Source organism: Dama dama, chromosome 24 (assembly GCF_033118175.1).
Source record: "Dama dama isolate Ldn47 chromosome 24, ASM3311817v1, whole genome shotgun sequence".
Classification (NCBI taxonomy): domain Eukaryota; kingdom Metazoa; phylum Chordata; class Mammalia; order Artiodactyla; family Cervidae; genus Dama; species Dama dama.
This window is the reverse complement of record NC_083704.1, coordinates 61,586,796-61,610,153: the sequence shown is the minus strand read 5'-3', so window position 1 is coordinate 61,610,153 and position 23,358 is coordinate 61,586,796. Positions and strand designations below refer to the sequence as shown.

The 23,358-nt window shown below is 44.8% G+C and overlaps 1 protein-coding gene across 1 annotated transcript in view; it reads left to right on the top strand.

Annotated features, from left to right (window-relative positions):
- Positions 1-127: 127 nt before the first annotated feature.
- C24H3orf20 (chromosome 24 C3orf20 homolog) overlaps positions 128-23,358 on the top strand; it is a 50,023-nt gene continuing 26,792 nt past the window's right edge. Inside the window, exons 1-7 of the mRNA XM_061127601.1 lie at positions 128-184; positions 386-1,036; positions 1,923-2,063; positions 6,153-6,272; positions 16,031-16,169; positions 17,135-17,419; positions 23,079-23,231. Coding sequence (XP_060983584.1) covers positions 565-1,036; positions 1,923-2,063; positions 6,153-6,272; positions 16,031-16,169; positions 17,135-17,419; positions 23,079-23,231 — 1,310 coding nt within the window. The 5' untranslated portion in view covers positions 128-184; positions 386-564. The remainder of the gene's footprint in view (positions 185-385; positions 1,037-1,922; positions 2,064-6,152; positions 6,273-16,030; positions 16,170-17,134; positions 17,420-23,078; positions 23,232-23,358) is intronic.

Below are 23,358 nucleotides of genomic sequence, written 5' to 3'. Positions count from 1 at the left end.
CTTGCTCTCTCCCCTCTGCCCTTGGAGATGTAAGTTGAATCCAGGTCCATCCTTGCCTTGCAGCTGGAAGTTTCCACATCACTTTCCCTCATCAGGGACCAATGAAACATCTTTTTTATTTTTGCAGGTTTTTATTGAGAGACCAGAAGAAGAACTTCCATCCTCAGATCTCTGACTCCTAGAGGTGCCATGGAACCTTTTCTCTTCCCCTTCCTTTCCCTTCCTGCAGCCCAGGGTCCATGTGGGGAATTTGCTTATCCCCAGGCTCCTCCCCTTGTGACTCACTAAGTTGGTCTCTGACATGTCCCCGGGAAGGGAAGCAGGGTGGGGGTGGCATCCCTTTGCCAGGGAGAGTGACCAGTGATACATCTACCCTCCCACATAGGATGCACCGGCTCAATGACCTGTAAGGGCCGTTCCAGCACGTCCATCTGTCCTGAGACCTGACCTTAGGTGAGAACACAGGCTCCCATTCAGCCCTCAGGCTGTCTAGCTGCTTACAGCTGAAGGTCCCTCTTGTCTAGAATGGACAGCATCACCTAGCAGTATGCGTGCTCTAGTACCATGAACGACATCAAGAGTAACCGAGAACTGTACCTGCAGTACACCGCCACGGCCCCCAAGCTGCTGGCCCACGTCTCCAGGCTGCTCGTTGGCTGCCGGAACGCAGGCATTTCCATACCCAAGGGCATCAGAAACATCTTTGAGTTCACCTGGGAGGAGCTGATCACCGACCCTATGGTCCCTACCCCCTCCGACATCTTGGGCCTGGAAATCAGCATTGGCGCCCCGCCCGTGGTGCTTATGGAATCAGCTCCTGTGCAGGCCCCCATCCAGAAGAAGCTGCCCCCACCAGCGCTCCCGCTGCCGATGCTGCCCGCTTCTGGCGGGCCGGCCAGATTCACGCACTCTCCCACCCACGGCCGCCCCAGGCAGTCCAACCAGGAGACCCTGCACAGGTTCCAGCGGCAGTCCATCCACCTGCTGACCGAGCTCCTCAGCCTGAAGATGAGGGCCATGCTGGAGTCTGTGTCTGGTAAGTTGGCCAAGGCTGGCTCTGTGAAGCGTGGCTCGTTTTTCTGGGCCCGGAGGGTCTGGCCTGGGTGTGTGTGTCCACCATACCCTCCCCAGACAGGTCTACAAGGACGTGCTGTTGGAGAGGTGGCAGCCGAGGGTCTGCTTTGCAACTCAACTCCTTCCTGAGACCACCCCCGGGAATCATCCATCTCCCTCCACCTCTGTTCCCCACTTTGTCCTCTCATCCCTCCAGCTTTGCCAAGCCCAGGTTGAGAGGTTGACAGTGAGCACAGTGTGAGGTCCAAGGTATTGAAGGGCCCAGTTTGTGAAAATGATGCAGTGGTAGACAGAGGCAGCACCCAGGAGGAGGGGGCTAATTGGGAGGGCTGGTTGGTAGCCAGAACCAGGAGAGTCGTGAGAACCGGGGTCTGTCCACGATAAGGGTCTTTCATCCCACTGTCGGGGACCTGGGACTCATCACTGGTGAAAACTTCTGGGTGCTGTTATTTTAAATACCAGTAGCATCAGCTTAGATAGCATCACCAACTCAATGGACATGAGTTTGAGCAAACTCTGGGAGACAGTGAAGGACAGGGAAGCCTGGCATGCTGCAGTCCACGGGGCGGCAAAGAGTCAGACACAACTGAGGGACTGAACGGCAACAAAAGCATCAGTCCCCAGCCTGTGGGTGGGGAGAGAGAAGGGGAAGGGGGCAGAGAGCTAGGGGCCACCTAGAGATCGTCAGAGCTCAAGGCCTTCTCGCTAGGAGCGCCCTCACACCTGCTCACCCTGGGAATAGATCTTCACCCCCTCTTACTTCCAGGGCCACTTAGGGAAGTCCTTTTCTAGAAGCACTTTCCCCATGCTGGAGAAAAGTGAGTAGTTGCCTTTGATGACTTTCTTAGTAGGTGCCAACCCCCTGGACATTACACAGCGCTTCGTGGAGGCCAGCCAGCTCCTGCACCTCAATGCCAAAGAGATGGCTTTTGACTTCCTGCTTGGCACCATCGGGAGAAACTGTGGCAGTGCCGGACAGATGGGGAAAGGTGGGTACCTGAATCTCAGCTCTTAGGTGAAAGGTCAGACAATACCAACAAGAGTGCAGTGGAAAGGTCAAGTCCCCAGCCTAAACGTTTGACGTTTCCAAGAGTTGAGGTGGATGCGAAGCAGCAGGGATTCTCACATGCTGCAGGTGAGTGTGCATATTGGTGCAGTTCCCGTGGAGAACAGGGTGCTGGTGTCTGCGAGGGGGGAGATGCTGTAACATCTTACCACCCAGCAGTTTCTCTGCTGAGTCATTCCCTAGAGCTGTGCTTCTTAAACGCTCTGCAGTGAAGGACCACTTTGTAAAATTTGCAGTCCCTTGTGGAACACCCCGTTTCCAAACATGATATTGTCACAGGAACATCAGATTGGTACATAGACTTCTAAATGTTTATTCTCATTTACTGTATTTACCTGGTCATGGTCTGGTATGGATTTATACCAGACCACACTTGAGAATTGCACTGCCCTAGAGAAACTCACATACATGTTATAAGAAGTCATATCAGGATGTTTATTGCAGAATTGTTTGGGATGGAAAAAAAAAATGGAAACAACCTAAATGTTCATCAACAAGAGAAAAATTACAGTCTTTAGATGATGAAATATAATGAGAAGTGAAAATGAATCAAGCACTGAAGGGCACATATCAATACAGATAAACAAAAAATGGTGCTAAGCAAAAAAAAAAAAAGTTATAAAAGGATACATTTGGTATAATGCCATTTAAATAAGGTGTAAAATAAGAAAATTATAGCATACTGCTTTTGAGCACGTTATACAAAGTATAAAGACCAAATCTGAGTGGGAATAATCAGAGGGCCTGAAATAAGAGACACAGAGCTAGAGGACATGGTCTCTGCTAGCAGGAAGGGGAACAGCTATGATTTAAGAGACAGCAGTTTAGTCACATCTGTACTGTTGTATCTCTTAAGCTTGGTGGATATAGAGGTATTCATTTCAAATGCCTGAAAGTCGTCGCTGTTAGGAACCTTGATGGGGAAGTATAATAAATTTATAACCCATAACCATTTGCCCTAACCTATAAAATCCATCCCCTTTTTAGCATTTCTCCCTGTCCTCTGACTGACTGTCAGGCTTCCCTTGATGGTCAGTGGCTAAACATCTGATAATAATACATGAACACACAGGGCAAATAAATTACACAGTAAAATTGCAAGGCTTGGGGGGAAATGTAGGATTTCATGAACTCAGTGAGAATGATGTTAGAGATCTGCTGGTTGTCCACATGAAGCCACCCATGAGTGATGCAGAGAGGCAAAATTAGTTACTGCCAAGGGCAGGAGAGCTGACCTGGGCGACCGCTCCATGGAGAAAGGATGACTTGGATATCAAAGGGTTGACAATACAAACAAATTGGGACCTTTTCGCAAAAGGCAGATGTGAAGGGACTCATGTTTTATTGCTGTCATATAACCATTCAGAAAAAAAAAAAAAAATCATACCATCTGAAAAAACCGACAGTTGTTTTTATTTCTTATAAGAATTAGGCATGTGCTTACAATATCAGTGGACTTATGGTAAATATGAGCTAGAGAAGGTTATTTTGATAAACTTTGATTTCCTTTCCTAAGGTGAAGTCCCGATCAAGCATACCCCAACTGTTTACCATGAAGTAGCTTCCCAGGGGGCACAGTGGTAAAGAATCCACCTGCCACTGCAAGAGACACAAGAGATGTGGGTTTGATCCCTGGGTGGGGAAGATTCCCTGGAGGAGGAAATGAAAAGCCACTCCAGTGTTCTTGCCTGGGAAATTCCATGGACAGAGGAGCCTGGCGGGCTACAGTTCATGGGGCCACAAAGGGTCAGACACAACTGAGTGTGCACACACATGGGTTTCTTTCTGCTTTAAGAGAATGCACTCTGCCCGTTGTGTTCAGGGTCAGCTCTGCTCTGATGACACAGGCCCTCTGATTATGCCCTATTTATGCAGAAGGTTGCCAGCAGACCTGGAGTTCTGCACGCTGCACTCCACATGGGGCTTGGCGCCCCACTCCATTGCAACTCTGCTTCGTTTGGGAGACAGCTGCCTGATGGTCTGTCACATGGGTAGGCGAGTCCTTGGGAGGGAACAGTTAGCCTGGCCCAGCCACCCACCCTCAAGCCTGCGAGCTGGGCTTTCTTGCCTGAACGTTGTGTTCCCCGACCCTGAAAGTGAAGCAGTCATCCCTTTAGCGCTCCACCTTCCAGGGTGTTTAAGCACCTCTCAGGGTCACAGGCTTTCACCTGTGATGCAGTGGCTTCCCTGACGGCTTGTGGTGAACCTGCCAGAGGAGACTTTGCAGAGACCCAGTTGGTGATGCTTGTCTGTCTGCATCAGAGGAGCGCTGAGCAAGCCTCCCCTGCATCACGCTCCCCCAGGAAATCCCTGTCACTTGTTGGCACCTCTATTCCTGATGCTCCTTCAAATAAACCTAGAGTTTGAAAAGAAACTCTGAGTGACAAAATATAAATGAGGGAGCAGTCTGTTTCTTTTGGGAAAGCATTCATCCTAGGAGTGCTTTAAAAAGAAGATTCAAATGCCTATTGGTTGATTTGTTTTGCATGAATTTTGCTTTTCTGGACCCTTTAATGGCTGAGGTAGACCCAAGTTGTGACTGAGTCTGGAGTGGTGTTCCTTGAGTGCTGTAACTAGAGTATACCCACTGCTAAGGCAGCATTTCCTTAGTAATGAAATTACTTCCTGTCTCTTCTCCTGTCTAGTCCTGACATGTCAGGAAAGAAAACTGGACTGCTGCTTGATTTTTGGTTGATGGCCATGTTATGAAATAAAACAGCAAAAAGAAAACAGATAGTCTTGCCACTTTTATACAATAGCTGTTTTTTTACTTTTGCAGTTCCCTTTGTGGTTCTTCTCTCTGTGTGTGTCTTTGGTATGTATATATATTTTCCTAAGAATACTATAATTTTTCTGTTTTTCAGTTTCCTTTCCGTAACAGACACAGTGTAGTCCAACATGACTATGCCTTTACAGTGGTCACTCTGAGTGGGTGTAGCGTCCTTCTGACGTTCATGCTCCATAATTAACAGAAGGCGCAGGCTTCCAGGCTTCTTGCTGTTAGTGTAATATGCATTGTGATACGCAACTTCATGCATATTGAAGTTCTTATCACTGTTGTGTTGGTTATTAAGATTACTCTCCCAGGAGAGAGGATTACTGGGCAGAAGGTCTCAGGATGTATATAGTTGTTGTTAAATATTGCTTTCTTGATGAATTTTCTCTGCACCAGTAGGACTGACTGGTTTTATTCCATCTTTCTCAGCATTGGCTATTATTAGTTCTTTTCATGTGGTCCTAATTTCCGGCTTTGGGTTACCAGTGAAGGTGATTGTCTTTGGTTAGTATCATTCAATGTGCAGTCTCTGGGTACAGGTTTTGTCTATTTAGAAGGTCGTGTTTGCCATTTTCTTTATGAATTTGAATGAGCTGTGATGAATTGCTTGACATTTCCCGACAGTTTCATGCCCAACATGTGAAATGACTGTATTTGGGGGAAGAATAAGCAAATGATTTGATGAAGTTTGTGAAAGAATAACCAAGATTTTCCACAAGTAAAGGGGTGCAAAAGTTTAATTCTTAAGTGGTCTGCTATCAAGTGATTTTGTACATGACAGTGTAATTCTGCAAGAGACTAATCTGTTGTTGCAGAAGCATCTGATTTCTGTGACTTGGAGAAGGGGAAGAGATAACTCTAAATTTTCTTCTAGCTAGTCCCATGTTTAGTCTCTTGACCTAGTGTAGCAGCTATATCTGCATTTATCCTTAGAGTAACGTCACCTTTTGTGCCTGCCTTCTCTTCCCTGCTCTGATACCATTTCATTCTTGAGAGATATTGGGGACCAGGCGGGGGGACACTGTAGAGGAGACTTTTAAAGATTTCTCTTAATCACTCTGAGTCTTCTCCAGCAGTAAAAATCTTTTTCTTCCAGAATTAGGTGGTTTTGTAACAATAGGGCACTTTAGAATATTGGCCTACCATATGACTAGGACAGAAAGTTCATTATTGTGCTCTTGGTTAAAAAATTAAAATTAAAAACTGAAAGCAACATCCCTGTCTGTCCCACTCCAGATTCCTTTACGAGTATCCCAGCCATGGGTGTGAACTCGCCTTACCAGCTTGTGTACGAGGCCACTTCTGGCTGTCTGAGCTTTTCCCTCTCAACCGGAAGGGAATTCAAGAAGAAAACAGGTAACGGTGATCCCCACCCCCATATCTTTGGTGGTGGGGGTGGGGTGGGGCGGCGGATAGAAGGTTTCCTGTGGGGCTGATGAGATGGTTCGGTTTTCTGATAGGAAGGATAGGTAGCTGCCCTGGCTGGAGACCCAGCGGCTGCTAACAGACTGTGTGCCACACCAGGTGACATATCTCAACCCAGCCCCTCCACCCTGCAGTCTCATTGTTGGATGTTTACAAGCCCTCCACTTCTGTTAATGTGCTTCCTGTTACCTGGGGCAGCACCCCACCAAACCCACATCTTCCACCTACTGCGCTATCCCACACTCACACCTCTGCCCGGAGACTTACTTGTGTACTCACCCAGAAGGTAGGGGAACCAGTGCCTGAACAGAGATGTTTGGATACCAGACCTTAGCATGTGTCCCCAGCTGGGCCAGTTTATGTGGGCAGAAAACAGACATGGAGGCTGCTGCTGTTCTATTGAAGAAGACAGAGGAGAAGGAAAAGCTTGAAGGAAAGAACTGGTGGCAGGTGAGACCATAGCGTGTCTCACTGACCACGCAACCAGAGCTTAGAGGAGGGGTGAACTGGGGCTGGAGAGGGCGGGGAAGGAACTTTGCTCCCTTTGGATCTCCCAGGGCCCCCCAGGCTGTGATGGCAGAGTGGTGGGGTAGGGGAGGAACGCATGGAAGGTTGGGAAGCTCAAAGACTGTCTAGTGATTCCCACGGACCCTGGAGGTCAGGCTGGAAGTTGAGAAGCTTGGGTTTTTTTCCTGAGCCTACCTCTGATGGAACACGAATTTTGCCTTCCTCCAGGCCTCACTCTTCATATCAAGCCAATCCTCTCACTTTTCCGTCAGTGAACAGATGTTTGTTGAACAATCGCTAGTTGTCAGTCACTCTTCTGAATGCCAGGGCTGCACGTGTGGATTCTAAGACGAACACTTCCCTGCTGGAGCTGACATCCTCGGCTTCTTGTTCCCCCTGTTGATGCCCCTCTGAGCATCACTTCCAGCATCCCACTTATTCTCCTGGTTTATCGTATCTCCTCCCAAGCTGGCCCTACATCAGTGCAGTTACTTTGAGGGGAAACAAAGTCTCCTCAGGACACTTATTGAATTCATGATTTTTCTCCCTAATGACTTCAGTTCAAGGGTGATGCCTTGAGTAAGGTTGTTCGAAAACAAAAGCTCCATATGTCTGTTGATCTCTTTCTCGACGTGGCTGTTTTCCTTTGCCACCTGAGGATGTGATCACCCTATGACATTGCATCACTCTCACTAGGATGTATGTTCAACAATGCTGCATTTCTTATAGGTTCCTGACATTGTTCAGAAATTATTCTCACACGTGAGTGCTAGGATGGGTGGTTAACCTTCCCTAATAGTTTATAAGTAACCACGTGTCCTAGTTTATCCACTGAAGTCCCAGTTTATGCTGTTGTCCTGACGTAACTATTAATTATGCCCATGTTCACTCTAAAGTGCTCTATCTTAAGGAACATATAGCTGGTGGTCCAGTAGCGAAGACTCCATGCTCCCAGTGCAGGAGGTCTGGGTTCAATCCCTAATCAGGGAACTAGATCCCACACTCCGCAAATAAGAGTTCATATGCTGCAAGGAAAAGATCCTACTAATGCTGAAGAAGCTGAAGTTGAACAGTTCTATGAAGACCTATAAGACCTTCTAGAACTAACACCAAAAAAAGAGATGTCGTTTTCATCATAGGGGACTGTAATGCAAAAGTAGGAAGTCAAGAGATACCTGGAGTAATAGGCAAGTTTGGCCTTGGAGTACCAAATGAAGCAGGGCAAAAGCTAACAGTGTTTTGCCTAGAGAACGCACTGGTCATGGCAAACATCCTCTTCCAACAGCACAAGAGATGACTCTACACATGGACATCACCAGATGGTCAATACCGAAATCAGATTGATTATATTCTTTGCAGCTGAAGATGGAAAAGCTCTATGCAGTCAGCAAAAACAAGACCTGGAGCTGACTATGGCTCAGATCATGAACTCCTTATTGGAAAATTCAGACTTATATTGAAGAAAGTAGGGAAAACCACTAGGCAATTAGATATGACCTAAATTAAATCCCTTACGACTATACAGTGGAAGTGACAAATAGATTCAAGAGCTTAGATCTGATAGAATGCCTGAAGAATTATGGACAGAGGTTCATGACATAGTACAAGAGGCAGTGATCAAGACCATCCCCAAGAAAAATAAAGGCAAAATGGTTGTCTGAGGAGGACTTACAAATAGCTGAGAAAAGAAAAGAAGTAAAAGGCAAAAGAGAAAAGGAAAGCTATACCTATCTGAACGCAGAGTTCCAAAGAATAGCAAGGAGAGATAAGAGAGCCTTCCTCAGTGATCCGTGAAAAGAAATAGAGGAAAACAATAGAATGGGAAAGACTCGAGATCTTTTCAAGAAAATTAGAGGTACCAAGGGAATATTTCATGCAAAGATGGGCACAATAAAGGACAGAAATGGTATGGACCTAACAAAAGCAGAAGATAATTAAGAAAAGGTGGCAAGAATACACGGAAAAACTCTACAAAAAAGATCTTCATGACCCAGATAACTATGATGGTGTGATCACTCACCTAGAGCCAGACATCCTGGAATACAAAGTCAAGTGTCCCTTAGGAAGCATCACTATGAACAAAGCTAGTGGAGGTGATGGAATTCCAGTTGAGCTAGTTCAGTTCCTAAAAGATGATGCTGTGAAAGTGCTGCACTCAATATGCCAGCAAATTTGGAAAACTCAGCAGTGGCCACAGGACTGGAAAAGGTCAATTTTCATTCCTATCCCAAAGAAGGGTAATGCCAAAGAATGTTCAGACTACTGCGTAATTGCACTCATCTCACATGCTAGCAAAGTAATGCCCAAAATCCTCCAAGCGAGGCTTCAATAGTATGTGAACGAAGAACTTCCAGATGTTCAAATTGCATTTAGAAAAGGGAGAAGAACCAGAGGTCATATTGCCAACATCCGTTGGATCATAAAAAAGCAAGAGAGTTCCAGAAAAACACCTACTTCTTCACTGACTACGCCTTTGACTGTGTAGATCACAACAAACTGTGGAAAATTTAACTTAAAGGGATGGGGATACCAGACCACCTTCCCTGCCTCCTGAGAAATCTCTATGCAGGTCAAGAAGCAACAGTTAGAACTGGACATGGAACAATGGACTGGTTCCAATTTGGGAAAGGAGTATGTCAAGGTTGTATACTGTCACCTTGCTTGTTTAACTTGTATGTAGAGTAAAGTAAAGTTCTCAGTCATGTCCGACTCTTTGCGACCCCATGGACTATAGCCTACCAGGCTCCTGAGTCAGTGGAATTTTCCAGGCAAGAGTACTGGAGTGGGTTGCCATTTCCTTCTGTATGTAGAGTACGTCATGGGAAATGCTGGGCTGGATGAAGCACAAGCTGGAATCAAGATTGCCAGGATAAATATCAATGACCTCATACACAGGTGACACCACCCTTATGGCAGAAAGTGAAGAGGAACTGAGGAGCCTCTTGATAAAGGTCAAAGAGGAGAGTGAACAAGCTGGCTTTAAAGTCAACATTCAGAAAACCAAGATCATGGCATCTAGTCACATCACTTCATGGCAAATATATGGGGAAACAATGGAAACAATGGGAGACTTTATTTTCTTGGACTCCAGAGTCACTGCAGATGGTGACTGCAGCCATGAAATTAAAAGAACCTTGCTCCTTGGAAGAAAAGCTATGACCAATCTAGATAGTATATTAAAAAGCAGAGACATTACTTTGCCGACAAAGATCCATCTAGTCAAATTATGGTTTTTCCAGTCATCCTGTATGGATGTGAGAGTTGAACCATAAAGAAAGCTGAGCGCTAAAGAATTGATGCTTTTGAACTGCAGTGTTGGAGAAGACTCTTGAGAGTCCCTTGGACTGCAAGGAGATCCAACCAGTCAATCCTAAATGAAATCAGTGCTGAATATTCATTGGAAGGACTGATGCTGAAGCTCCAATTCTTGGGCTACCTGGTGTGAAGAACTGACTCAATGAAAAAAAATACTGATGCTGGGAAAGATTGAAGGCAAGAGGAGAAGGGAACGACAGAGGATAAGATAGTTGGATGACATGACCGACTCAGTGAACATGAGTTTTAGCAGGCTTCAGGAATTGGTGATGGACAGGGAAGCCTGGCATGCTGCAGTCCATGGGGTCACAAAGAGTCGGACACAACTGAGCGACTGAACTGAACTAACTGAAAAGATCCCACAGCCAAATTTAAAAAAAAATTTTTTTTTAAAGAACATATTGTGGAGTCATTGTGGCTTTAAGTCACTTTGGGTTTGGGACCTCTGCTACCTGTTCCACATACTCATGCTGTCACACCTTCCCAGCTGGCCCTCTTTGACATTCTAGGGTCACACAGACATGAAAGGGAGTTGCACCTACTCTCTGAGTGGACAACAGCTATTTCTGGAGTATAGCCCAGCTTTTCAGGCAGAGAACTCAGAGAAGTCTGTCAACAGTTGTTCCTGGTTGTCACACTTTGGGATCGTAACCAATCAGGGGCAAGCCAGAAATGAGTGCTCAGGCCAGCAGGTGTTCTAGGAGGCTAGCAGCTGGCAGCTGGGCCTCTGGTCTGGTGGCTGGAGGAGTCAGGAAAGGGGCTACGAACCACTGAAGGTAGCAGGTACCAGAGATGGTACCCAGGCACCAACCAGAAACCTCAAGTCTTGGCTAGCAGTGAGGAAGGCTCCATTCTGAAGCTTTCATGGCTCAGGTGGAGCCTAAGCAGCGCCCCTTGCCTGAAGTCTCATTTTGTTATTGAGACCAAGGTGAAAATGAGCCTGCATTTATCAAAGGAGAGCATATGGTTCCAGCTGAGTGGGCAGCAGAGGCTCAGAAGCATGTAGGATCTGAATAGGTGTTTCTGGAAATTCAGCCACGGATGATCACCTCCACAGTTTTACGTCATCATATCCTCATGCCACCTAACACTTAAATGAAATAAGCATAAAATATTTCCACTACAGATTTCAGCAGACAGAAGAAAATCCATGAACTCAAAGACAGGACAATGGAAATTACTGAGTTTGAAGAACAGAAAGAAAAAGATTGAAGAAAAATGAACAGAGCGTTGAAGGCAGTCCTGCAAAATAAAATGAAAGGACAGTAGACAGAACCACAAACTCACAGGGAGAATAAAGGTCTCCATAAAGGTAACATATGGGAAATTATAACATTTCAACAATGAATTCTACCAAACATTCAAGGAAGAACTAATGCCAATCCTTCTAAAAATTTTCCCCCAAATTGAAGAGGGAATGCTTCCCAACTCATTCCATGAGGCTAGTATTGCCCTGATATCAGAGCCAAAGACACTGTAAGAAAACTACAAGAAACCAGTATACCTGATGAACATTGATGTCAAAATCCTTAGCACAGTATTAGCAAACAGAATTTGGCAGCGTATTAAAAGGATTATATAACAAGACACCAAGCAGGATTTATTCCTGGAAGGCAAGCATGATTTAACAGATAAAACTCAATCATTGTAATATATCACATTAACAGGATGAAGGGAAAAAAAATCCACATGATCTTCTCAATTGATGCAGAAAAAGCATTTGACAAAACTTAACTTCCTCTTATGATAAAAAAAAAAAAAGGACTCAACAAACTAGGACTAGCAGGAAACTACTTCCACTTAACACAAGTCGTATGTGAAAACTGCACTGTGAACATCGTATTCAGTGGCAAAAGATGAAAGCTTTTCCACTATGCTCAGAAATGAAGCAAGGATGTCTGCTTTCACCTCTGTTCAACTTATTACAAGAAAAATAAATAAAAGGCATTCAAACTGAAAAGAAAGAGTTAAAATTACCTGTTTGCAGATGATATGATCTTATATGGTTGTTGTTCAGTCACTCAGTTGTCTCTGGCTCTTTGCGACCCCACGGACTGCAGCACACCATGTTTCCCTGTCCTTCACCATCTCCCAGAGCTTACTCAAACTCATCTCCATTGAGTCCATGATGCCATCCAACCATCTCATCCTCTGTAATCCTCTTATCCTCCTGCTTTCTATCGACCCCAGCATCAGGTTCTTTTCCAATGAGTCAGCTCGTCACATCAGGTGGCCAAAGTATTGGAATTTCAGCATCAGTATCAGTCCTTCCAATGAATATTCAGGATTGATTTCCTTTAGGATTGACCGGTTGGATCTTCTTGCAGTCCAAGGGGATCTCAAGAGTCTTCTCCAACACCACAGTTCAGAAGCATCAATTCCTCTGTGCTCAGCCTTCTTTATGGTCCAACTCTCACATCTGTACATGACGCCTGGAAAAACCATAGCTTTGACTAGATGGACCTTTGTCAGAAAAGTAATATCTTTTTAAAAATACGCTGTCTAGGTTTGTCATAGCTTTTCTTATATGAGAAAACCCTAAATATTCTACACAAAAGAAGCTATTAGAACTAATAAATGAATTTAGCAAAGTAGCAGGCTACAAAGTCAACCCAAAAGTTGGCTTTATTTCTATACACGAACAGTAAACAATTGAAAAGGAAATTATGAAAACAGTCCCATTTACAATAGTAACAAGAAGAGTCAGACACTTAGGAATTAACAGAAGAGGTGAAAAACTTGTGCAATGAAAACTATAAAACATTGGTTAAAGAAATTAAAGAAGACATAAATGGAAACACATTCCATGTTCATGAATTGGAAGATTTGACATTGTTAAAATGTCAGTACTTCCCCAAGTAATCTAAGGCTCGATATAATCACTATCAAAATGCCAAAGATTGTTTTTTAATTAATTTATTTGTTTATTTAGGCTGCGCTGGGTCTTCATTGCTTCTTAGACTTTCTCTGGTTGTAGCACGTGGAGGCTCCTCGTTGTAGTGCGTTGACTTCTCGCTGCAGTGACTTCTCTTGCTGCCACCGGCTCTAGGGCACGCAGGCTCTGGTAGTGACGGCATGCAGGCTCAGTAGTTTCAGCTTACGGGCTTCAGAATGCACGCTCAGTAGTGGTGACACATGGGCTTAGTCGCTGCATGACACGTGTAATCTTCCTTGACTGGGGATGGAACCCATGTTCCCTGCATTGACACGCAGATTCTTAACCACGGTACCACTAAGGATGTACCCTAAAGATGTTTTTTTGAAGAAATAGAAAAACTCATCCTAAAAGTTATAAGAAATCTCAAGAGACCACTGGGTAGTCAGAAAAAATCTTGAAAAGAGCGACAGGGGACTTCCCTAGTGGTCCATTGTCCAAGACTCTGTGCTCCCAATGCAGGGACCTGAGTTCAGTCCCTCGTCAGGGAAGTGGATCCCACATGTTGCAACTGGAAGATCGTGCATGCTGCAACAAAGACCAAAGATCTTGCAGGCCACAGCTAAGACCCAGTACAGCCACATAGATAAGCAAAAGCAAATAAATATTTTTAAAAAGAACAGTAAAATTGGAGGACTCACAAAATTTCAAAACTTACTGCAAAGCTGAACTCATCAAAATAGTGTGATATTGTCACCATGACAGACATATTAACCGATGAAATGGAGTAGAAAACCCAGAAATAAATTTTTACATATATGAGCAAATGATTTTTGACGGGGTTCCAAGACCATTCAATGGGGAAAAGATAGGCTTTTCAATAAATGGTGATGGGAAAACTGGATATCCACATGGAAGAGAATGAAGTTGGACCCTTACCTAACACCATATATAAAAATTAACTCAAAATGGATCAAGGACTTAAATGTAAGACCTAAAACAATAAAACGCTTAGAAGAGAATGAGACAAAAACATGATGACATTGGATTTCACAATGACTCATGATTCAGTGAATCCGTGACCTAATCCCTGATCCAGTGACTCACTCCCTTGGGTATGTCACCAGAGGCATTGGCCAAGAAAGAGAAACGTAGACACATTGCATTTCATGGATTTTTAAAATTTTGTGCATCAGAAGACACTATTGACAAAGTAAAAAAGAGAGTCCACAGAATGGCAGAAAATAATTGCAAATCATGTCTGATGAGGGAGTAATATCCAGAATATATAGAGAGCTTCTCAAACTCAAGAACACAAAAACAACCTGATTCAAAAATGGGCAAAGGACTTGAATAGACATTTCTCCAAAGAAGATATAGGTGGCCCACAGACACATTAAAAGATGCTCAACATCACTAACTATTGGGAGAATGGATATCAAAACTACACTGAGATACTACCTCACCCCCAGTAGGATGATTACTGTCAAAAACCAGAAAACAAGTGCTGGTGAAAATGTAGAGATACTGGAACCCTTGTACACTGTTGGTAGGAACGTAAAATGGCACAGCCAGGTTTACTGTGGAAAACAGTATGGCAGTTCCTCAAAAATTAAACATGGAATTACCATATAATCCAGTGATTTCAATTCTCAGCGTATACCCAAAAGAATTAGAAGCAGGGTCTCAAAGAGATGTTTGTGCAAGTGTTCATAGCAGCTTTATCCACAGTAGCTGAAACATGGGTGGAACTCAACTGTCCATCAGTAAATGATGGATAAAGAATAGTTGGTCATGGGTCATCCCTGGAGATCCAGTGGTCGAGATGCCATGCCTCCAGGGCAGGGGGCTTGAGTTTGATCCCTGGTTGGGGAACTAAGATCCACATGCCACATGGTGCGGTCAAAAAATAAAATTTTGTCTGTACCTATGGAATATTGTTTAGCCTTAAAAAGGAAGGGAATCCTACAGTATTGTTTAGTTTAGTATTTATTGAACGACTAAGTAAGTGTTAGTCACTCAGTTGTGCCCAACTGTTTGTGACCCCATGGACTGCAGCCCATCAGGCTCCTCTGTCCATGAGATTTTCCAGGTAAGGATACTGGAGTGGGTTGCCATTTCCTTCTCCAGGGGATCTTCCCAACCCAGGGATCAAACCCGGGTCTCCTGCTCTGCAGGCAGATTCTTCACCAACTGAGCTACAAGGGAAGCAATATTGTTACAACATCAGTGAACCTTGAGGACATTATACCACATGAAATATTCCAATCACAAAAAAGACAAATACTGTATGACTCCACTTATACAAGGTCCTTAGAGTAGTCAAAATCACAAAGATACAAAGTTAGACTGGCAGTTGCCAGGGGCTGAGGGGAAGGGAGAATGGGGAGTTATTGCTACAGTTTAAATTTTACAAAATGTAAAGAGTTATGGGAATGGATGGTGATAACAGTTGCACAACACCTGGAATGTATTTGATATCTCTGAACTGGCCTCTTAAAAATGAAGTTGGCAAGTTTTTGTTACATGTATTTTACCAGAAACACAAGCAGAAAACTCCAAAACATCACATTCCAAGTCTCAGTCGATATACTCTGCCCTCTGCTGAAGGCTGAGATAAGCCAGCATCACAGAAGTGTTGAAGCTTGTTCCTTGAGCTGGAATTGAGACTTTTTGCCTTGGTCTGAAGTATCACAAGGAATCCCTTCTGTATCCATGGCAGCCATGGGTGTCCTCTCCCTATCCAGAACCAGGCTGCCCTTGGGGAAACGTCGCTGGATTCACCACCCTGCATGAATGTTCCTGACACACAGTTGGTTGACTCACGGAGTAACGCCTGTTTCATAAGACCTGCTGGGAGTTCCTATCTCTGGAAGCATAAATGATTCCCAGTTATTTTGACTCTCAAAGGATGCAGCTCTCCTGCTGTCCCCAGCCATCTTGAGAAACCATTGTCTCAAACTGTCCTTAACCTCTTCGTCTCCAGCTACAGGCAAACCCAAAAATACAGACGATGCTTTGGCATCCCCGCAGCGAGGAGCAGGAGTGGGAACCTCTAGCTCTGAGGTTACCGAGTTGAGCGACCCTTGCCCTGAAGCCCGGGAGAAGCTGCAGGAGATGTGTCGCATTATGTGAGTGCCTTAGTGGTTGGGGCAGGTGGGAAAGGAGGGCATGGCCTGTGTGTGCGGAAGGGGGTCCTGGGCAAGTTGGCCACACAGTGCCCCCAGCGCCAGTGGAGGGGTGATTGTCATCCCTCACACGCACATCCCTAGTCCTTTGCCGTCCTGCTATAACCTTATGGAGAGGTAGGTTTATGCTCGTTCTGCAGATGAGGAAACTGAGGTACTACCCCAAGTGCACGGTAGTAAAGCTTTGTCTGAGGTGCTCCCACTCAGTGAGCCTGACCCAGGGCAATGCTTTTTGCCTCCTCACCAGTGAGACCCCTTTGCATGGCTTCTTATAATTTACACAGTCTTATAGTTAAGCATGTTTATTTCTTAACATAATTTGTTAGATGTTCTCTTTGGAAAAAAAAAGAAACACCTCTCAAAACATATCTACATGGGTGATTAATGATATTTATGAGTTTGTGGGTCACGAGTCCTAGCAAGTGAACCTGCATTTCCCTTGTTCCCTGGAACAAGGCCCATGAAGGACTTCAAATGTAGTCACATCTAAGCATATATGTGTCCTGGAGCGTCCGGGTGACTGTCTCTGCAGCTGTAGAGCTTGGGTAGAGGGCAGCCACCCAGTTTGCTCATGACTGTGACATTTCAGAAGGAAGCTGTCTTCGTTTGTAACCTCAGGATTGGGAGGGGATCAAAGCCTCCAGCTTCCCACCCCATTCTGCACACAGGCCCACCCCATGGGTCTCCACCACTGTGCAAAAGGTGGAAATGAGGCCAGGACTAGTCTGACAGGGGTACAGTCCTTCCCAGTTCTTCCTAAAAGCATTACCTGTGAGGATGAGGTGTTGGGGTGGGAAAAGGTCCTCCGGGGACAGAGAGATGGGATGGGAGTCTCAGGAGCTGGGGAGGGGCTACAGGGTGAGTGAGAGCCAAGTGGCTAGAAGACATGTTGATCTCCTTCCCCGCAGAGAAGCCGAAAGGGTCTCATGGAAAGGGAGGAATATCTTCTACCCCATCGTCATACGCAACTACAGGGCAAAGATGCCCCCGCATCTAATGTCGACCCCCAAAGGCGATGCTCAGACCCACAGCTCCCACCACCCTCACCCTCCAGGTGCTCAGACTTCTGCGCCCATCCCTCACCAGCCTTCCGCCCACCACCTCCACTTCGGCCGGCATTCTCTGGAGTGGAAGGGACCCAGGAAGTTCATCAAGTTGCACTACTCCTTCTATGACGGGTCCTCCTTCGTTTAGTATCCTTTTGTTCGGTACTTTCTCCCCAGCAGCTCAGCCCAGAGAACTCCAGGGTTTGACAAAGCCGGGGTGTTTCCTTTGGCTTTTCAGCTGATCATAGAAGCCTGGTGACCGGTGCTCCAGGGCGTTAAGAATTTGTCCAGGTCAGAGGAAGAAGTCCTGAGAGTCAAGCCTCCAGTTCAGGTCCTGTCAAGCAGGTTGCATCAAAGCCAGCTGTGTGTGATGGCGTGTCAGTCTGGGCTGGGGGTGTAGCAGTGGTCTCTGCCTTCGAGGCTCCCCCAGGAAGAAGAGGTTAGAGACACAGAGCATCTCTAGCTGAGACAAAGTGATAGGGAGCCCCTCAGTCCAGGTGGGAGAGTCTTCGTCTTTCTGTTCCAGGCTCATTGGGTGAGCCCTGTGGTTCTTGAATACTTTGCCCACAAGATCCATGTATTTGTGGAGTCTAACCCACACCCCAGAACCCCACCTGGCATGTGCCTGCCCAGGTTGCTCTGCAGCAGAAGCCTGTCTACGTTCATGAGCACATGGGCAGCTGGGTCCCAGCCTAGGGGTGTGGGAGTGGCACAGGGGGACACTTTCTCTTCGAGAATTTGGTGAAAGGTGTAGGCCCTCTCCTAGAAACACGCACTGAGACATGCATGAAAAACATCGCCGTGGTTGCAGGGGGTCTGCAGACCTCCACAATCTGTCTGTATACCTGGATTTTCGAACGCTAGGTTGAGGAAAACTGAGATGTCTAATATGCAAATCCTTTTTGGCGGGTAAATACTGAGGGTTATGCATATTTTAGAGTGAATGGAGTCAGATTGCTTTTTTCTTTCACAAATGTTTATCGAGTATCATATGTGATGATGAATAGAATGAAGGTGCCACTTTACCTTAGAGGGAGCAACTTGAATATTGCTTTCTTCTGAAATGAGGGAAGGGAGTTTGAATTTGGGTGTGGATGGTAAGAGAGGGCTTCCTTTGGAGAACAATCCGGGGGAGAAACAGTGTATCAGGAAGGCACCTTGGACCCTATGCTCCTTACAGGGGCCCTGTCGCCCTCTCCCCAACATGCTCTAGAGCTGGACTGGACTCAGATGCACAGCCTGTTTGTCAGCAAGGCTCCGAGGCCAGAGAGGGCAGAGTGCTTACTCCAGACTCTGCAGCCTCAGTTGGACGAGATGCAAAGAGATACCAATCTCTTCATTCTTGTCCCTTCGTTGTAGCAACAGGGAAACCAAGACCCAGAGGGGTGACTCACCCAATGCCACAGGGGAAATTGGTGGCAGAGCCAGGCCTGGGTCCAGGGTCTCCTGACCTCTATTGAGGGCCCTCTTCCCAGCACCATTTTTATGCCTTTCAGGATTATTCCCTCCCTCAGAGAGCAGGACAGGGGTTCTGGAAGCCAGAGGGAAGGCTCATTTTACTAATAAAACCACTAAGCATACAGGGTCCACCACTTTTGGCAGAGGGAGTGGCTCTCTGAGCTGTCTCAACAGGCGGCTCAGCAGGTCTGCCGGCCATGGCCCCCTCATTTTCTTTGACTTCCTCTCCACTGAACTGGGCATTCAGAACTGCAGTGCCTGTCACAGGAGTCCTATTGTTTCTCTGGCCATAAATGAGTGCATTCATCACCCTCTGCTCAGCCCCGCTTCCAGGGCACCCTGTATGTTGAACCCAGCACACTCCTTCTTAGGCAGCTGCTGCTCCCCTCTCTGACGCCACACTGCATGGAATGGGAGCGTTCCCCAGAGCTCATGAAGCCTGTATCTGTGAGTTAAGCTGCCATCAGAGGGGGTGAACTAGTACAGATCAGGGGTTTGGGGGACCGCAGGTCAGCCTGCTGGGATCCATACTCACTCCCCTGCTGCAGAATCCTGAAGGTCTCCTGCTGAAGACCTGAGCCATCGACGCCGGTGTGCCTGACCTAATCCCCAATGATCATCACATCCTGGCCATTAATGTAGTTCCACTGTGGGAGTCCCAGGAGGCCTGGATTCTAGGCCCAGTTCTTGGTGACCCTGCCCAAGCCACTGCATCCCTCTGGGCCTTACTCCTCTCCATTATAAAATGACGAAGTGGGACCCAGTGATCTTGAAGGACAGCGTCTGTGTTACTGTGACCAAATGGCCAAAACACAAGTGCGGCTGTTGGATTGAGTCTTCCTCCCGCCCGCTACCGCCCCAGTCTAGCTAGAGTTTTGTTAACGTCACAGGTCTTTTCAGAGAAACAGTTTGGGGTTTTGTTGGTTCTCTCTATTGTCTTTTTCTGTTCTTTGTTTTCTCTTCTTATATTATTTCCTTCTTCTGCTAGCTTTAGTTTTACTTTGCTCTTCTTTTAATAGTTCATTACAGTGGAAGGTTCAGTTGTTGACTTGATATCATTCTCCTTTAATATAAATATTTTTTAAAAATTTATTGGAACATAATTGATTTACAGTGTTAGTAGTTTCTGCTGTACAGTGAAGTGAATCTCCACTCTTTTTAATTTTTTTCATCTTTTTAAAAATTGATACATAGTTGATTTACTATATCCACTCTTTTTAAGATTCTTTTCCCGTATTAGTCATGGCAGAGTATTGAGAACAATTCTCTGTGCCACCCAATAGGTCCTTAGTTTTCTACTTTTTATATAGTGATGTGTATATGTCAACCCCAGTCTCCCAGTTTATCTCCCCACACACACTTTCCCTCCTGGTAACCACAAGCTTGTTTTCTACATCTGTGGCTATATTTCTATTTTGTAAATAAGTTCATTTGTACTGTTTTTTTTTATTCTGCATATAAGCAGTATCATATGATATTTGTTTTTCTCTGACTTATTTCACTTAGTATGATAATCTCCAGGTCCATCTATGTTGCTGCAAATGGCATTATTTCGTTCTTTTTAACAGCTGAGTAATATTCCATTGTATATATGTACCACATCTTTCTTTATCCATTCATCTGTCAGTGGACATTTAGGTTGCTTCCATGTCTTGGCTGTTGTACTCAATGCTGCAGTGAACACTGGGGTGCTCATTCGAACCATGTTTTTCTCCAGATATATACCCAAGAGTGGAATTGCTGAATTATATCATAGTGCTCTGATTTACCTTTCTCCATATTTTCTAGTTATTTTCTTAGTGGTTCCCTGGTATAATGGGATATAATTATTAAGATGCAGTCATTTTGGATTAGAGTGAGCCCTCATCTACTGGTGTCCCCATAAGAAGAGAAAACAAACACAAACACACAGAGAAAAAGATCATGTGATGATTGAGATAAAGGTTAGAATGATGCATCTGTAAACAAAGGAATCCTGAAGATTCTTGGTAACCACCAGAAAAATAGGAAGAGGCAAGGAAGTGTTTTTCCCCAGAGCCTCTGAGAACATGGCCCTGTCAGCTCCTTGATTTCAATTTCTAGACTCCAGACCATGAGAGAATAAACTTCTGCTGTTTAAGTCATCCAATTTGTGGTACTTAGTTACAATAGCCACAAGAAATTAATTACAATTGACAACAAATTAGTTTGAGTAAATACCAACATAACCTTGATAGCATATAAGACTCTGCTCCTATACAGCTCCATTCCTCCTCCTTTGTTTTGTTATTAACAGAAAATAACTCTTTATATATACATTGTGTGCCGTTAACATAGATTTGCAATTATTATTTTATGTAATTGTTCTTTCAAATCATATGGGAAAGAATAATTATAAACCATAGATAATATAAAGCTGAATAATGTATTTACTTATGTAGTTACCTCTGCTAGAGCTCTCTGTTCCTTTGTATGTCTTTGAGTTATTGTCAAGTGTGTTTTCACATCCTGGCAGTATTATGTCCCAAATCATTCAAACTCAGCTTCAACAGTACCTGAACTGAGAACTTCCAGATGTACAAGCTGAATTTCGAAGAGGCAGAGGAACCAAAGATCAAATTGCCAACATTCATTGGATCATGGAGAAAGCAAGGGAATTCCAGAAAATCATCTATATCTCTTCACTGGCTACACTAAAGCCTTGACTGTGCAGATCATGCAAACTGTGGAAAATTCTTGAAAAGATAGGAGTACTAGACCACCTTAACTCTCTTCTGAGAAACCTGTGTGTGGGTCAAGAAGCAACAGTTAGAACTGGACATGGAACAATGGACTGCTTCCAAGTTGGGAAAGGGGTATGACAAAGCTGTAAATTGTCACCCTGCCTATTTAACTTATATGTAGAGTTCACCATGGAAAATGCCAGTCTGGATGAATCACAAGCTGGAATCAAGATTATCAGGAGAAATACCAGTAACCTCAGATATGCAAATGATACCACTCTAATGGCAGAAAGTGAAGAGGAAGTAAAGAGCCTCTTGATGAGGGTGAAAGAGGAGAGTGAAAAAACTGGCTTAACACTCAACATTCAGAAAACTAAGATCATGGCATCCGGTCCCATCACTTCATGGCAAACAGAAGAGGAAAAAGTGGAAGCAGTGGCAGATTTTATTTTCCTGGTCTCCAGAATCACTGCAGACAATGACTGTAGCCATGAAATTAAAAAACGCTCCTTGGAAGGAAAGCTATGATCAACCTAGATAGCATATTAAAGAGCAGAGACATCTCTTGGCCAGCAAAGTTCCATATAGTCAAAGCTGTGGTTTTTCCAATAGTCATGTATAAATATGAGAGCTGGATCATAAAAGAAGGCTGATTGCTGAAGAACTGATGCTTTCAAATTGTGGTTCTGGAGAAGACTCTTGAGAGTCCCTTGTACTCCCAGGAGATCAAACCAGTCAACCCTAAAGGACATCAGTCCTGAATATGCATTGGAAGGACTGATGCTGAAGCTCCAATACTTTGGCCACCTGATGCAAAGAGCCGATTCACTGGAAAAAAATCTTGATGCTGGCAAAGATTGAAGGCAAAAGAAGAAGGATGAGGCAGAAGATGAGATGGTTAGATGGCATCACTGACTTAATGGACATGAATTTGAGCAAACTCTGGGAGACAGTGGAGGACAGAGGAGCCTGGTGTGTTGCAGTCCATGGAGTCGCAAAAAGTCAGTCATGACTTAGTGACTGAAAAACAACAATAAATGGTTTTTTCATTTCAGCCTTAAGAACTCCTTTTAGCATTTTTTGTTGGGCAGGTGTATTAGTGGTTAACTCCCTCAGCTTTAGTTTATCTGGAAACTTTTAATTTCTTCTTCATTTTGAAGAATAGTTTTACTCAATATAGAAGTCTTGGTTGATAGCTTTTTTTCTTTCAGCTCTTTAAATATTACATCCCAGTACCTCTGGCCTCCTTGTCTTCTGATGAGAAATTGGCCAATCATATTAAGGATTCTTTGTACATGACAGGTCTCTTCTTTTGCTGCTTTCAAGAGTCTTTGTCTTTATGCCATTTGATAATAATGTGTCTCAGTGTAGCTCTGTTTGAATTTATTGTACTTGGAGTTTGTTGAGTTTCTTGAACATATACAGTCATATCTTCCCGGAAAAGTTTTCAACCGTTATATCTCCAAACATTCTTTCTGTCCCCCTACTTCATCTTCGGGACTCCTGTGATGCATACATTGGGATTTTTTTTTTTTAATTTGTATTTTAACTGGAGGAAAGTTGCTTTACAGTGTTGTCTTTCCATAAGGCACCTGAGAGCAGAACCTGGAGAGTTTCTGTTATTTCTGCTTAACCATTTCTGCCAGCTATCCCTCTGGAAACATCGCCGTGTGTCAGATCCCCACATGCTGCAGAGGGAGAGCCATCACCTGCCTCTTTAATGACACACCCAGCTTCTCCTTCCTGGCCCTGTTCAATGCTGAAGGCCAGGGCTGTGTTCACTACAACTTAAAGGCCCGGTGAGTAGGTGGGAGGAATCTTGGCCCCATGGAAGAATCTCAGTGTAATGAAGTGGGGCAGTGAGGTAGAAAGTAGGAGCCCCTGGTAAAAGGAGGGGCCAGGCCACATCCAGAGGTCTAGGAAGAC